The 16,390-nt window shown below is 38.9% G+C and overlaps 2 protein-coding genes across 2 annotated transcripts; one reads left to right on the top strand and one right to left on the bottom strand.

The window, feature by feature from the left end:
* The first annotated feature begins 443 nt into the window (after window positions 1-443).
* On the top strand, window positions 444-1,325 carry LOC146454752 (uncharacterized). The gene is made up of 2 exons (XM_085095188.1): window positions 444-761; window positions 913-1,325. Exons 1-2 carry the CDS (start codon window positions 485-487, stop codon window positions 1,323-1,325), a joined length of 690 nt encoding a protein of 229 aa, XP_084951314.1. The 5' UTR covers window positions 444-484.
* Window positions 1,326-2,079: 754 nt separating this feature from the next.
* LOC146454751 (uncharacterized) lies at window positions 2,080-3,604 on the bottom strand. Its single transcript, XM_085095210.1, has 2 exons — window positions 3,437-3,604; window positions 2,080-3,006 (listed from the first exon to the last, which is right to left on the bottom strand). The coding sequence occupies exon 2, from the start codon at window positions 2,784-2,786 to the stop codon at window positions 2,277-2,279; it is 510 nt and encodes a 169-aa protein (XP_084951336.1). The 5' UTR covers window positions 2,787-3,006; window positions 3,437-3,604; the 3' UTR covers window positions 2,080-2,276.
* Between the last annotated feature and the right edge of the window lie 12,786 nt (window positions 3,605-16,390).

Here is a 16,390-nt window from a genome sequence, read left to right as displayed (position 1 = left end):
CTCTACGCCGACAACATTGTTTCAGATGAAGAATTTTTATTGCTTTACGATACTTTCAGTTCAAAAAATCCAGACTTCCCTCACGGAAACTACGAACGATTCGATCTGGATTCTATGAACTCCGCCGGAAAAAAAAATCCAGACTTCCCTCACGGAAACTACGAACGATTCGATCTGGATTCTATGAACTCCGCCGGAAAAAAAAATCCAGACTTCCCTCACGGAAACTACGAACGATTCGATCTGGATTCTATGAACTCCGCCGAATGCAAAGCAGAGTTTCGTGTCGAGAAGCAAGACCTCCCTCGCCTTGTTGCAGCACTCCAACTACTACCGGTGTTTAAATGCAAGCAGAGAAGTATTTGCGATGACATAGAAGGCTTATGTCTGCTTCTCAAACGAGTTGCCTATCCATCGACTCAGTGATATGATTCCGCGATTTGGCCGACCAGTTTCTGTCATAAGTTTGATCACAAATGATGTCATGGACTATATCTTTGACGTTCACGGCCACCTTCTAACTCAATGGAATCAAGATCTCCTGAATCCTGGGGCTTTACAACGTTATGCAGATGCCATATCAGGAAAAGGCGCCCCCCTCGACAATTGTTTTGGTTTCGTCGATGGGACAGTGCGACCCATTTCAAGACCTGGTGAACATCAGAGAAGTGTTTATAATGGACATAAAAGGGTCCATGTCCTGAAATTCCAATCCCTGTCCCTACCAAATGGACTCATCGGAAACTTATATGGACCGGTTGGTGAGTTTTTAATTTGATTTTCTTTGTAATAGTAATAAAAATGAACTTCATTAAACACAAATCGATAACAAGATGTTCTAAATTACTATACAAGTTATACGAACTTCCCAAACAATTTGTATTCTCACCTCCTTTTTTTTCTTCGTTTTAGAGGGGCGTAAACACGACGCTGGGATGTCGGCAGATTCTGGACTATTGCGTGACCTTCAACAGTATGCCTTTTCTCCAGCAGGTCAACCCATGTGTATATATGGAGATTTGGCGTACCCTCTCCGTGTGCATCTTCAAACCCCGTTTCGTCAAGTCCCACTTGCACCCATGATGCAGGATTACAACGAAGCCATGAGCACGTTAAGAATTTCAGTGGAATGGCTTTTCGGAGATGTCATTAATTCTTTCAAATTTCTTGACTCTAAAAAGAATTTGAAGATCGGCCTAAGCAGTGTCGGCAAAATGTATGCTGTGTGCGCACTACTTCGTAATGCCATAACATGCCTTTATGGTAATAACACCAGCGATTACTTTGGTATTAAGCCCCCCACACTGGAGCAATACTTTCAATAAAGTAAAATAGCTGAATTTATTTCGATGACACAGCTTTATTTTTCTGGACAAACAATAAAATTAAAGTAATGGGGCATAAAATGTAGAATTTAGGGAAGGGGACATAACACATTGCAGGAACAAATTAAAAATCCCATAGCCTACCCTCTTCTACAAAGACTGGTCCTTTAATCTATATTAGCCTATGCTTTTTTTATACTGAGGGTGGGCAGAAAGTACCCCACCCCCTCTAAAAAAAAAAACAAAAAAAATCTTGGAAGAAGGGTAGGGACATTCAGGGGCAGATCATGATCTCCAGGGGGGAATGAATTGGGTGGCTAACCCCCCCCCCCCCCTTTGATTAACCAGAAAAATGAAAATAAACACATTAAAATAGAAAATAAGGACAATGACACTGAGTAAGGTGTAAAAATTGTTAATATTTTAAGCTAAAATAACAAAGATAACATATTTGCTAACATCCAACATGCTCCCCTTAAAAAACTTGGGGCTAAAATAAAAATAATAATAAACAATATATTTGTAAACAGACACCCCCTTTGAAAATACTGAATCTTTCCTGGCATGATCTTCAAAACTTGCTAAATTTTTGAGGGAAAGGCAGATAAAACATAGATTTTGGTCAAACCTGTAGGAAAAATTGGGTTGCCATAAAAATCACATGTTACACTTACAATTGTAACAAAATATGAATATCAAATTTAACTTATCTTTTAGTTCTTAACTCGGCACCCCTATGGGTGAAAGGGTTCACTTAAGTTTTCTTAAGCTTCAACTATATATTTTTGATCAATGTTAATTTTAAAAATCGAACAGGAAATAAAATGTTAACCACCACATGGTCCCAAAGGGCTAAAGTGTGCAAATGTTTTTTTAAACAGCTTTTTCACCTTCCTCTTATAAAGACTTGGGCAAGACTCTTTCCAGTAAACCCATGAGTATCTGCCTCTGCTATTGTTGCTGCTGCAAAAAAAGCATTTGGAAGTTTTGCATCTGCTGTTCCTGTCTCTGCTGCTGTTCAGTCATGACCTTTAACACGTCCTGGTATTGTTGCTGCCTGTGTCTCTGCTGATCCATCAGCATCTGTTGCTCGGCAGCTTTATTTTCTTGCTCTTTCTTCTTCATTTCCATTTCTTCCTTCCTGATCTCCTTTTCCTGCTCAATTTTTTCTTTCAGAATTTGCACAGCTTCAGTGGTGCTTTTTCTGCTTTTTGGTGGAGTAACTTGATCAGGGCCTGCATCAGCATTCCTCTTTTTCCTTTGCCCCAGGCGCTCCATGGCCTTCAGTCTACTCTCTTCTGCTGAGGCTTTCTCACTTTCATTCTTCTTGGTAAGAGTATTTGAATTTTCTTTCCTTTCCATATCAGCCGCTTGCTCTTTTTCGATGATCTCAGACAATGCCTTCTCTAATTCAGTTTCATCCTCACATTCAATCCCAGAACCTTGCTCCTCCTTTCTCATCTTTTCTTTGTATTTGCTAACCAGAAGAGTGAGTCTGTCCCTGACAGATCACTTGCTGACTTTGAATTTGGGATAGCTTGTGCCATTTAAATCTAGTGCTACTTCACCCCAGACATCTCCTCTTTCTTCGCTTTGCTTAGGAAACTTCCATGGTTCCAAGACAAGGACTTCTCTGCAAAGCATAAGATTGTGCTCTTCTGACCATTTCATGGCATAATTTCTGAAAACAAATACACATTTTCATTAAGTAACGAATTATTTTTACAATCAGTGTTCATATGATTTAAGCTGTATTGCAAGTAAAATTAATTTAATCTTAAGGCCATTAGTATATAAACTAAGTTTTCAGCGCTGTAATTTATATATAAATTTTGTTAATTTTTTTCCTCCGGCTAAAATTAAAACAGGGTAAAACTTGTAACACGTTTTGGCAATCTTTGAATATAAAAATTGCCCTCTACGACAATTTAGGGGCTTTTTTCAGTATCAATAACAACTTAGTGAGCCATTAAACGATTCAGAATGACCTTAAGTCGATCCGTAACCGCAAATTTAAACGGGCAAATTGAAATTTTCAAAGGCATAATGAAATATAGTTGAAAGCATGCGACGTATATGTCAAAAAACACCTATAAGGTTTATGTACGAACCCTGTACTCTTAGTATCATCATCCGCCATCACAGCTGTGAAGCTCAAAGCTCTTCCTGCAGGTGAAAAGAAAGTAAGAAATCAAAATTATTTCTTCACGGTCCGATCAAATAACTCACGGTATCTATCTTGTCCACTAACCGACACTTTAGATTGAAAAAATCCCCAAAATAAGTCAGCAAAAGTTAGTAAAAATATAAAACATATCTTCGCTCAACTCTGTACGCCAAATGGCGGCAAACAGCGTCCTGAACGAGGTGTGGACGACGAGTTCTGCACGATTGAGCATGCGTAGTAGCATCAAAGTTCATTTTCTCAACTTCCGGTCGGTGACGTTCGCTTCTTTGTTGTCGGTGCTAAAGGTCCGTAGTGTTTGAAGAATCACACCCGAAAACATGTTCAAGACACATTCATTAATACCTTTCATAGAGTCAATTTCCATGGGTAAACACCCTAAGGATCCAGAAACATCATCCAAACTTTGATCTTCTAAAAATCATAAGTATATACGGTACATAAGAAATATAACAAACATATATGAGAAAAAGTAATTTGTAATAGACCGATGCAGGCCAGCCTGTTTCACGTAGCCGTACCAAATGCTATCGAAAGAGCATAAATTAAATAGTTTCTCGTAACGTGACGAGCCTTGTTACCCTGAATGTTTGAGGGAAGTTGATGACGTGTAGTGCAGAGTTGAACACTGAGAAGTTTTTCACAAGTAAGCCCTTATTTTAGTGTCCAGCTTCAAATAAAGGCTCCAGAATCTGGCCTTTTGTCGTAAAACAAACGAGTCTCCATTTCTTCGTGTTGGATATCTGAGTTCCGGTTCACAAAGCCTGGAAGCTGCGGTGATAGATGTGAGCGGTTGTAACTTGGGCTCTTCAAGATTTTATTTATTTTATAACACCTGATACATTTATTACACCAGCTGCCAACCGCCCTCTAATTGAAATAAACGAAGGTGTGGTTGAACTGTCATTTACGAGCCAACCGATCCACCGGAAATCAAATCACTATATTTCCACGAGATGTGAAAAATGTCTGCAGAATATAATTTGTACAGTTACATATATACATGCATGAAAACTTCGCTGTTTTTGAAAAAAATGCGTTCTGCAGCAGGGTGAGATGGCGCTTGGGAAAATAAAACCGTGCTGTTATTTCTGTGATAATTAAGGTTACCCTATACCTTCAGAGGTTTCTCGCGTCCAAGCGATGTAGCGCGTCCGGTTTAAACTGTAGATAGCTGAACCCTTATATCAAATTTTAAAAAGCTTATTGAGCTGGCTATCAAACTAAACTAAGAATTTTGAAATAAAATGAATTGCCGAAGCTTTTAGCGCTTTTTCTCGAATCAATTTTTTCACTTGGAGGAGCCACTTCAAAGAGCTTAAACTCAAAAGGAATTTGTTCGTTTGCCTTCAAATTTGGACAGTAGCTAGTTTAACATATAAACAACAAAAACGTGTCTGCGAATTTTTTCTTTCGAAATATTTTTTCTCCGAGAACGATTCTTGTACGATCACTCCACATTTTTTTCATCCTATTTCGAAAATGCTCTATATCTTTTCATTGCGATTGAATATGGCAAAACGCAGACACGTTTTTTCAGTGCTTTGGGTCCGGAAACTGACGAGCAAATTAAATGAGCAAAAAACAAAATTTGCTTTGACTTGTAGCTTTAAAAAGATGATTCGGACGCTCGCATTTAGAGGTCGTGAAAAATTCGACAATTCATTTTATTTAAAAATTCTTGGTATAGTTTAATAGCCAGCTCTATAAGCGTTAACTTGATATAGGGGTTTAGGTATCTATAGTTTAAACTGGACGCGCTACATCTCTTAAACGCAAGACACCTCTGAAGGTATAGGGTAACCTTAACTTGCCGTGCATTCTGCAGTTAGTACTTCAACACTCTTTGTCATGAACTGGAGATTATTATGGTGAAAGTCAAGACCCCGCAAGCAATTTAAAAACTGTTAAATGGCTCCATGAAAATTCCCCGAGTGGATCTACAGAAGGCTAAGCATTAGGGACTGTTCATTTTTTATGAGCATGAGGGGGCTGGTGGGATTTGGTTAGTTACCACTACGAAACTGTATGACCCCCCCCCCCCTAGCATGCAATTTTTTTCCACATGGCCCCCCCCAGCAGAAACTATTTTTTTCTGATGACCCCCCCCCCCTCCCGCCCAACCAGAAACAAATCATACTCCTAACTTTAACAAAACGCTTATGTACTGTTTATATCAAAGATAAACGTAATTTTTACTGTGATTTCTTTACAGTACTATTAAAAAGTTACCGTTCTCTGCTTAGGTAAAGATTTCTCTTGTTTAAAAAAAACGTTTTATAGATAGCAACACGTTTACGACAACGGCAAACCGTAAATTTTCATTTAGATTTTCAAATGAACTATAAAAATTAATCAAGCAAATGGTTAACGTGAATTAACTCCCCTTCGAGTAGAAACAATTAATACACGTACAGATCTGACTAACAAAATACGGATCGAAGCATAGCAATCAACGATTACGAGTCATATTAAACACAAAAAAACAGCAGACACACAGATATCAGGCGCGTAGGTAAGGGTTAGATAGGGGTGTTCGTTAAGCCCCAAATCTTGCTGAATTTCATAGTGGAAAGAAGACCCACAAAAGAAACACTATCACGATAATATTTTCTTCCTTGTTCCTTTGTCTGGCATTTATTAGATGCAATTAACTGTGGAGACATTGTACAACTGGTCATTTCAAATCACACCACACAGACCAGGATGAAAAGGACAAAAAATGGGGTTAATATTCAGGAGAAAAGCAAATTAATGCTATGTCAAATCTGAAACCAAAATAGAACCCGCTTGTGCAATAAGTGTTTGCCTTAATCAAGATGGATGAAACCTCCCTTATGGCACGAAGTGATCACATCATTTGTAAGTATGGTCCCATTCAAGCTGAACGACTAGGGCCTCAGCACTTGCACAAAATATCCCAGGGCATACATCAATTAGTAAGACTACTTATTCAACTCAGAACAGACAACAATGTCACCCAACTCAAAGATGCTCTTAAGGAAGAACGTTTTGACCACATCATTGCTTCAATTGAGTCTATGCAGTGTTGACAATTCTTCAACACAGTCAGTGGGAGCAACCTCACTTGCATTAAGACTAGAACATGCTATCAAAAAATGTATCACAATCCAGAGAGGTAAGGCGCTGCAGACAAAACATGAAACACTACTTCAGGGGCAAGACAACCTAGAGAAGCTGATGGAGTCTGAATGGGGGGACAAAGTGTCATCACATTTATTGGAAAAGCTGACAAAACATCTCCTCGGAAGAACCGTAGTCTTAACGGAAAAAGTGTCCAAAAAGACAACCCCTTGAGAACTGGGGCCAGCTGGCAGAAGTCCTGTGCAGGGTTATCATTTTTTTTAAAACGAAGAGAGGAGAGGCCTCAAATATGTTACCGGATGCATTTAACAATAGACCAGACTGGAATGAAATGACCTCACCAGGAATAAGGGCCTCCCTGGAGCCTGTTGAAAGACAGCTGTGCCATTGAATACTCCAGCCTTCATTTTTGCTTTGTTGCACACATTATCATTATCAGTTTATAATTCTGCAGTCCTATCCAAGTGGTCTAAAAGTTGATTAAACATTATACTTTATAAACAATAGCCTCCAAAAATCTCTACCCTATCCCAGACTCACTATTTTTCAGAAACGTGGTCACTATTAATTCTGGCCAAAACAAAATCTTCTACGTGTACACCAACAACTAAAACGAATTTTTTTTTAGTGCAAATTCCTGGGAAACCTAGTGTAGATCAAATTCTTCAAGCATTTAAGAGTCAATGTCTGAGAAAACCGGGCAAAATCTGAAAAAGCTGAAAGATGGGGGTCGGCCAAATCATTCCATACTAACATCATAGTTAGGTTAGGTGGACTTATGGATAAATTTACTAAAGTTTACTCTTCAAGTGTTTTGGTATAGGAGAAATGAGATCCACTCTCCATCACCCCCTCAGGTCCTAGTTTTTCTGGTAAATTTGACCCAAATTTGACAGCCAGCAAAAACTGTAAAATTTAGCGAAGAGGGTTCGTGTTTTGTACCTGATATAAATGGTCATAGAACTTCTTGTAAAAAGCCAGAGATATGCGAAATAAGCAAAAGTCACTCTACAACATTTAGTTTTGGAATACCTATATTTCGCATCTGCGAATGAGCAAGAAATTAGCCATTTTCCAACTCACGCAGAACACACAACTAAATCTTCAGCAACAATCGGATGCTAAAACCAAACACTCTTACCTTCCCTCTATCACAATCATCAATAATCTTTTTGGGCCATTCAAACAGCAAGATGCTTCACCACCTCCATTACTCCTACCACTCGTTGTCATGTACAGCACGACACGACGCAAGCAATGTGCCGATTAAGCCGCTCTTGGATTCCACATTGGATTTCTCCACGGTTAAATATATGCAGTTGACTAAAGTGGTCCCAAAAAAATCAGAACCCCTCTCTGGCAAATTTAACAGAAGGAAAAATTTTAAAAGAAATACGAACTAAACAGAACGACGCCATCTTGAGTTGGATTACTCTCAAGGGACTGGGACCTACTTATTTTTACTTTAGGTAGGGAGGGGACAGGGAAGGACCTATCGCCGGCGCATTGTTGCTAGAAACGTCTGTTTGTCGCGATAAACAGCTCAAGATCTGAACAAATAATGACATGAACGAATCATGCTCAAAATAGAACCAGCAGAACCGCGCAATAGCGTGAAAAAATAACTTTATTGGATTTTTTTTGAGCGCGCGGCTTTTGATGTACATTTCCACCGTCAAGAAATCAGAGATATCCAACTCCCGCGTTCTTCACAACTCGATAAAGCACGCTAAAGGATGAACAACTGGAATTGTTGTATTTAATAACAAAAATTGCAAGGCCTTTATAACAAAGTTTCCGTTTAGTAACTTCGAAAGAAGAACCGTTATTTGACACTTGTACTACATAACACTAGTAAAACAAATCTCTGTACAATGTATAAGCAAACTGATCACAGTTATTACTCAATAAATTGACCCTCCTAGGTTAATCTCTCTACTCGACACGCTCCCCTCTGAATCACTGAGGAAAGCTGAAATCTGATCTCTACTTTTACCGCAAGGCAATCCGATTGGATGTGTGAAATAAGTAGAAACAGTGTCATAGAATTGTTCAACCTTTAAAATAAACTGCGTAAAACTAAAGATAACTGACGGAAAATCTGCGCTTGATATTTAGAAAAAAGAATTTTCCTTGCAGATACCCATTGGGTTGGAATTTCCTTTTTCCTATAGATAACTGCCTTTTCCAAGGTATGTTTGTTTTTGCTTCCGATCTTTTGTTTACTTATTTTGAACTTTGCTAGTTCCGTTGGTCTGTCAATGAACACATGTCGTGAAGCGAAATATTTACCTATAGCTAGGAGCCCTCACTGAATACGTCATTTGCTTTCAATAAAAGCGTTGGATTTGTCATTCTGGCTTGTCATGTACACCAGAAGGCCCTTGGGAGTATGCGCGTTTTGGTTATAAAAGCTGCTGTTGAAAACTTACACAACAAATTAACAAAAAATTAGTTTTGCTCCGCTTTGATACCTTGATAAATATGATAGGAGACGGGAAGGAGGAGCTGCCGGACCGTCAAGAACGCTAATCAGAGAATAAACAAATAACATCAAGTTAACGTAGAATCTGCAACGCCTAACTCTTATACTCTACTGGGATCACCACAAAATTGTCTCCGGGTCGAATAAATAAAGAAGTTATATATCGGTCCAAGGGAACAGTAATCTTACTATTAATTCAAAACATTCACCTTAAGCTTGTCCTCAAATTTTGAGGTAGCATCCTCCACTTTAAATCTGCTTGAATGGCCTTTTCGACAAGTGTTTATAATACACAGGGCTGAAACAATATTTGAAATGTTGATTTCAATTGAATGAGATGTTTGTTACATTGTTACAAAACAACGCATTTGATAAATTAGCAGAGATTTCCGAACTGATAAGAAACTACACGTAAGGTGAAAATATCTTAAGGTAACATATAAAGAGTAAATTAATTACCAAAAAAAGGTGAATTGCGAGAAAATAATTTAAATATTGGCTTATTGTACATACCGGATCCTATTGGAACTGAAACTTGAAACTCCTGGTATATTTCTTCCGACGCCTGTTTGTTTACCCGACGAGGATTTTTTAATTTTTTCGCTTCACCTCTGTGAGATGGGTGAGAACAACTGGATTTTAACTTCTGGTAATGTGTTGTTAATTCGTATTTGAGCTTTGGACATTTCGCTGTCTTCCTCTGATAGAGAATGCAATCCGGCGCGATTGAGAATAACATCGGCCTCGTTAATCCGTGTCCCTAAGCCTCGACTTCGATCGACTGACACCCAGATTAGTTAGATAATCTGTTAAATCCTTTCTGCATGATTTTAGAGGAATAACATAAAGCTTATTTGGCGCGTATGGTGTTGGACTGCATACACTGGCAACAGTTGAAAATAAGCAGCTCATTTTGCGTTGTACATTACGCTTCTGAGTGCAATGTAAATACTGTCGCAAAAGACTGGAGCGAAGCCCATATGTCACGTAATAAATGTAAATATGGTAAGAACAAAATTGTCATAAAATACTTTCGTACGTGTATAGTCTCTTACGATATAAAAGAATATGACGTTATTTTTTCGGATTTTTTCCCTTTGTATTGAAACAAAATAGAGTTTCTGCAAGTGAATCTACAAACAAGACTTCCAACTGGGCTACGGTAGTTTCTCTAAATTACTCTTGTGTTTTTGGCTCTTATTTGATTTGTTGTAATCCCGTCTTTGACAGTACAAGACAGCTTGACCCAGAAACTTCACCTAATCAAAGCCCACAAAATGCAAATTAAATTTCAAAACGATATTCCCTGCCCAGCAAGCATAACAACATGTAGGCCATTTAATAAGCAAGGAAAATGGTTGTAACTATCGTTGGTATCTTCATTTCCCAACAGTTTGTTATTCCTTGCCACTTACGGCATGAGCCTAAACCAGCCTTCCTTAAATCAAAAAGCTTACTTATGAAAAACAGCGTGGAACAATCATCCGTGGCCAGCCTTGGCTAGCCCCTGGCTCCCTTACAACCAATCAACTAGTTCCCAGTCTATCCCGAGTGAACAAATTCAACATGGCGTCGTTTTGTTTATTTTCGCGTTTTCTTAATTTTCTTTCCGTTCAATTCGCAAGAGAGGGGATTTAAATTTTTTGTGGAACTAATTTGATCAACTGAATATTTTTAACTTAAGACAAGCCCAATGCGAAATCCAGGAGCGGCTTAAACAGCACATTGATTGCGTCGTGTCGTGCTCTACATGACATCGAGTAGTAAGAGAAATGGAGGTGATGTAGCATCTTACTGTTTGAATGGCCCAAAAAGATTATTGCTGATTTTGATAGATGGAAGGTAAGAGTGTTTGGTTTTGGCATCCAGTTTTTGCTGAAGTTTTAGTTGTGTGTTCTGCGTGAAGTCGAAAATAGCTAATTTCTTGTTCATTTGCAGATACGAAATATAGGTATTCCAAAACTAAATGTTGTAAAGTGACTTTTGCTTATTTCGCATATCTCTGGCTTTTTACAAGAAGTTCAATGCCCATTCATATCAGGTACAAAACATGAACTTCGTTCGCTAGATTGTACAGTTTTTGCTGGCTGTCAAATTTGGGTCAAATTTACCAGAAAAACTAGGACCTGAGGGGGTGATGGAGAGTGGATCTCATATCTCCTATACCAAAACACTTGAAGAGCAAACTTTAGTATATTTATCCATAAGTCCACCTAACCTATCTATGATGTTAGTATGGAATGATTTGGCCGACCCCCATCTTTGACCACCTGCCTGGTTTTCTCAGACAATAACTCTTAATCCGTTTCCTGGAAAATGATACCCTATTCTAGACAAAATGCCTCTGATTTCTATACCCCATCCAAAACTAAACTGAAAAGAAAATTCCTTACCCACAGTCAAATTAAACGGAGATGTTTATTAAAATATGTTGCTGTTGTTTCATTTTTACAAGATCATAGTGCTGTGTGCTTCCAACTCTGACACCGTCACAACTGAAAACCAGCCTTTAGGAGGAGAACAGTCAAAAGCTTGTGGTGATATGTTAACTACATACATATTGTAGTGAAGTTGTGCTTTCCTGGCTACTTTCATTTGCAAACCAAATTGTCTCAACTGTGTTTTAGAATCAGGTAAGGCCAATCTTGGGAAACATTAAAAATCAGCCAGTCTTAATAAATCTTAAACCTTAACTGTTTTTGTCTAGTACACATACCAAAAACCAAAACTACAGTTGACAATATCAGACTGTATGACAAGAAGATGGCCCGTTACTATTGTTCAAAGGTCTACCCCAACATCGCTCGACACTATACCACAGTCCATCTCAATGAGAAAGTAGTTGTTAAAGGTTTCAACTCTCCAAAGAAGAGTAAGGAAAGAGAAAAGCAACTCGAAAAACTGTGATTAACAAGAAACTATCATCGCAACTTAAAGGTACTAGAGACACAGGTTGGTGATTTCATAGTGGTAAGAAAACCCACAGAAGAAACACTATCACCATAATATTTCCTTCCTTGTTCCTTTGTCTGGCATTTATTAGACGCAATTAACTGTGGAGACATTGTACAACTGGTCATTTCAATTCACAGCAAACGGACCAGGATGAAAAGGACAAAAACTGGGGTTAATATTCAGGAGAAAAGCAAATTAACGTAATGTTAAATCTGAAACCAAAATAGAACCCGCTTGTGCAATAAGTGTTTGCCTAATGAACATGGATGAAACCTCCCTTGTGACACGAAGTGATCACATCATTTGTAAGTATGGTCCCATTCAAGCTAAACGACTAGGTCCTGAGCACTTGCACAAAATATCCCAGGGCATACATCAATTAGTAAGACTACTTATTCAACTCAGAACAGACAACATTGTCACCCAACTCAAAGATTCTTTGTAGTGTTGACAATTCTTCAACACAGTCAGTGGGAGCAACCTCACTTGCATTAAAACTACGACATGCCATCAAAAAATGTATCACAATCCAGAGAGGTAAGGCGCTGCAGACAAAAGATGAAACACTACATCAGGGGCAAGACAACCTAGAGAAGCTGATGGAGTCTGAATGGGGGGACAAAGTGTCATCACATTTATTGACCACACTACACAAGAGGAAGTTCAACCACTGGCAGAAAATTTGGAAAAGCTGACAAGAAAGAAGAAGAACCGTAGTCTTAACGGCAAAAGTGTCCAAAAAAAACAACCCCTTGAGAACTGGGGCTAGCTGACAGAAGTCATCCTGTGCAGGGTTATTTTTAATAAATGAAGAGAGGAGAGGCATCAAATATGTTACCAGATGCATTTAACAATAGACCAGACGGGAATGAGGTGACCTCACTAGGAATAAGGGCCTCCCTGGAGCCTGTTGAAAGACAGCTGTGCCAGGGGTAAAAACGTCATCTGAACCATTGATACTCCAGCCTTCATTTTTGCTTTATTGCACACGTTATCATTATCAGTTGATCATTCTGCAGTCCTATCCAAGCGGTCTAAAAGTTGATTAAACATCATACTTTATAAACAATAGCCTCCAAAAATCCCTACCCTATCCCAGACTCACTATTTTTCAGAAACGTGGTCACTATTAATTCCGGCCAAAACAAAATCTTCTACGTGTACACCAACAACTAAAACGCATTTTTTTTTAAGTGGAAATTCCTGGGAAACCTAGTGTAGATTAAATTCTTCAAGCATTTAATCAGTTTCCTGGAAAATGATACTCTATTCTAGAGAAAAAGTTTCTGATTTCCATACCCTATCCCAAACTAAACTGAAAAGAAAATTCCTTACCCACAGTCAAATCAAACAGAGATGTTTATTAAAATAAGTTGCTGTTGTTTCATTTTTACAAGATCATAGTGCTGTGGGCTTCCAACTCTGACACCATCACAACTGAAAACCAGCCTTTAGGAGAAGAACAGTCAAAAGCTTGTTGTAATATGTTAACTAAATATATATGATTGTGGTGAATCTGTGGTTTCCTGGCTACTTCCATTTGAGAAACAAACAAAGAAGAGTAAGGAAAGAAAAAAGCAACTCGAAAAACTGTGATTAATGGGAAACTATCATCAGAACTTAAAGGTACTAGAGACACGGGTTGGTGATTTCATAGTGGTAAGAAGACCCAGAGAAGAAACACTATTACTATAATAATTCCTTCCTTGTTCCTTTTGTCTCGCATTTATTAGACGCAATTAACTGTAGAGACATTGTACAACTGGTCAATTCAAATCACAGCACACAGAGCAGGATGAAAAGTACAAAAAATGGGGTTAATATTCAGGAGAAAAGCAAATTAATGCTATGTCAATCTGAAACCACAATAGAACCCGCTTGTGCAATAAGTGTTTGCCTCAATGAAGATGGATGAAACCTCCCTTGTGGCACGAAGTGATGACATCATTTGTAAGTATGGTGCCATTCAAGCTCAACGACTAGGTACTGAGCACTTCCAGGAAATATCCCAGGGCAAACATTAATAGCTCTTTTCGCGGTTAAGTTACCCGCTGAAGGTAGTGTCGTGGGCGGGTGCGGAAGCGAGGCAATTTCGGGTTAAAACCGTTAAAATCACGCGTATGTTAACAGCAAAAATCAGTTGTCATCGTCTGTCATGCATGGAAGTTTTGCTCCGTGTTTGGCTGTGACAACAGCGAAAAAAAGAAGATTGCCTGCGTGCAAGGCTACAAAAAGTCTCATTCAAAAGAAAAGTGCACACACAAGAGGAAATACCCGGAATTACAAAATGTTTTGTTCTTCTTCTTCCCTAAAGAGGCGGAATTACGGAGAAAGTGGTTTCATTTTTTAAGGATAAAGGACATTAAAAGCGTAAGCCAAATTACATCGAATCACATGATTTGTTCCGTTCATTTCCAAGGAGGAGAAGGGTATTGTAAGGCATATCCAGTTCCAACCATCTATAATGATCCCGCAATGGCGCTTCGCTTCAACACAAATACAGCAACGCGTAAAGCGGCGAGATCACGATCACTCTCAGTTGAAGTGAAACGGAAGTGCTACGAAACAGTCTGAAAAGTGACCAGCACCACCAAGAACAATGAGCGCGATCAATTTCCACATTTGGAACCTCTGGCAGTAGGAAATAGAGACGAGCACAGCACAGCAGACTTTCTTGTCCATGATCTCGCCTCAGCTGTAAAGCAAGATCATAACTATTTATACGTAAATTGTTCCGTGGGAACCCAAACTTTTCTGAGCTCAGATGATTTTGACGAATAAAACCAAGAGATCAAGCGCTTAAAAGCTAAACTGGAAGACAAAGAAAATCTTCCGAGAGAGTTATTTATCACTCAAGCGACCAAGGACGACTCTGCGGTGAAATTTTACACTGGAATACTCTCCCTAGCGTTACTTATGGCTATTTTTAGTATTCTGAAACTTACAGCGGAAAAAATGAAGTATTGGGTGAAACGAGAAAGTTACCGAGCAATATTAACCACACCTTTATTACCCTTAATCTTTACTTATTCAATGCATGTTAGGATTGTAGCAAAACTCTTTTGTTTGTCCCAGAAAGAGGGGAGAGGAACGGTTTAGGGAGGGAGGGAGACACAGCCAGGAAAGATAGGGAGGAGGCAGAAAAGAAGCAAAAAAATAGGGAGACGGGAGAACCAGCATTAAAATGTACGTTTTCTTAACTGTTTTGTCCACGATTGTGTCAGCCAATTTTTTTCCCATATCCTCAGAACTCAAAAAGTTTGAACTTCTCAGGAGCCTTGTTTCGACACACCAGTGCTGTTCATCGTTGAAAGTGCTAAATGTCTTCTTGTTAATCGTATGGAATTAAAGTGTTTTGCATTATTAAGAGCAGGCCCGTAACCAGGGGGGTGCACGGGGTGCGTTCGCACCCCCCCACAGGCCCCAAAGGTCCGCATTTTGATACTCAATATCCAAGTTAAGGAGTGTAGTCCGTTAAAATGGAGTTTAAAACTTAACAGTGATATTTAAACAAAGCCAAAGAGTGGAAAAAGCACAGTAATGTATTCACTGGTAAACTAAAACCAGCTGCACTCTAGTAGCCCGAGTCATTCAGAACATTTCAATAAGCGCACAGATGTCTGAGCTTATCTTAATGAATAATGAAGTTATGGGTAAGAGAGAACAGGAAAATAGAAAGAGGAAGGCTGCAGCTAAATCTTGCCAGTCTGTCGATACATGGGTCAGACGCTGACAATGACAGTGCAGTCTGCGACGACAGCCCAGCTGAAACCACGACTTCAGATCTATCTCAGTTAACTACAGTTTTACAACGAGATATTCATGTAGAAGGTAAATCACACTTAATTATTTTCGCGATGTCCACCAGTCTTGATCCCATTATTATGCTCTGAGATTTAGTCGCTGTTCCTCAATATGAAACAAACTTACATCGCTTAATAAAAAGCCAGTGAGGGAACACAGAGTAATCATTCAGAGAGGGACTGGGGGAGGGTTAATCTAAAGCAGCGCCTTCTGGAAATCCACAGGCATCACAAACCACCAAAATAGGAGTTTTCGAGACACAAAGAGGGAAAATAAATTTTATGTTTCTCTTGGTCTCTTATCGTCATTTCCTGATGCATGTCAATATTCTATGAAAAGTCGACGTGTACTTTCTTAACAATTCTGCAATTATGTATAAAATTGTAGAGACATTGCAAGCTCCAGTACCTGAAAAAAAATGATGAAAATCTAACGCGGCATCACTTAGAACCAATGATGCAACAAGAAATAAATGACATCGGGAAGTTTTCGATGACCTCTGAGAAATTTGGTTCTTCCGCAAATAAGCTG

This window comes from Pavona decussata, unplaced genomic scaffold (genome assembly GCF_977016875.1).
Source record: "Pavona decussata unplaced genomic scaffold, jaPavDecu1.1 SCAFFOLD_300, whole genome shotgun sequence".
Taxonomy (NCBI): Eukaryota; Metazoa; Cnidaria; class Anthozoa; order Scleractinia; family Agariciidae; genus Pavona; species Pavona decussata.
Note: the sequence above shows the minus strand (reverse complement) of the source record. Positions and strands in the feature narration are given on the sequence as shown.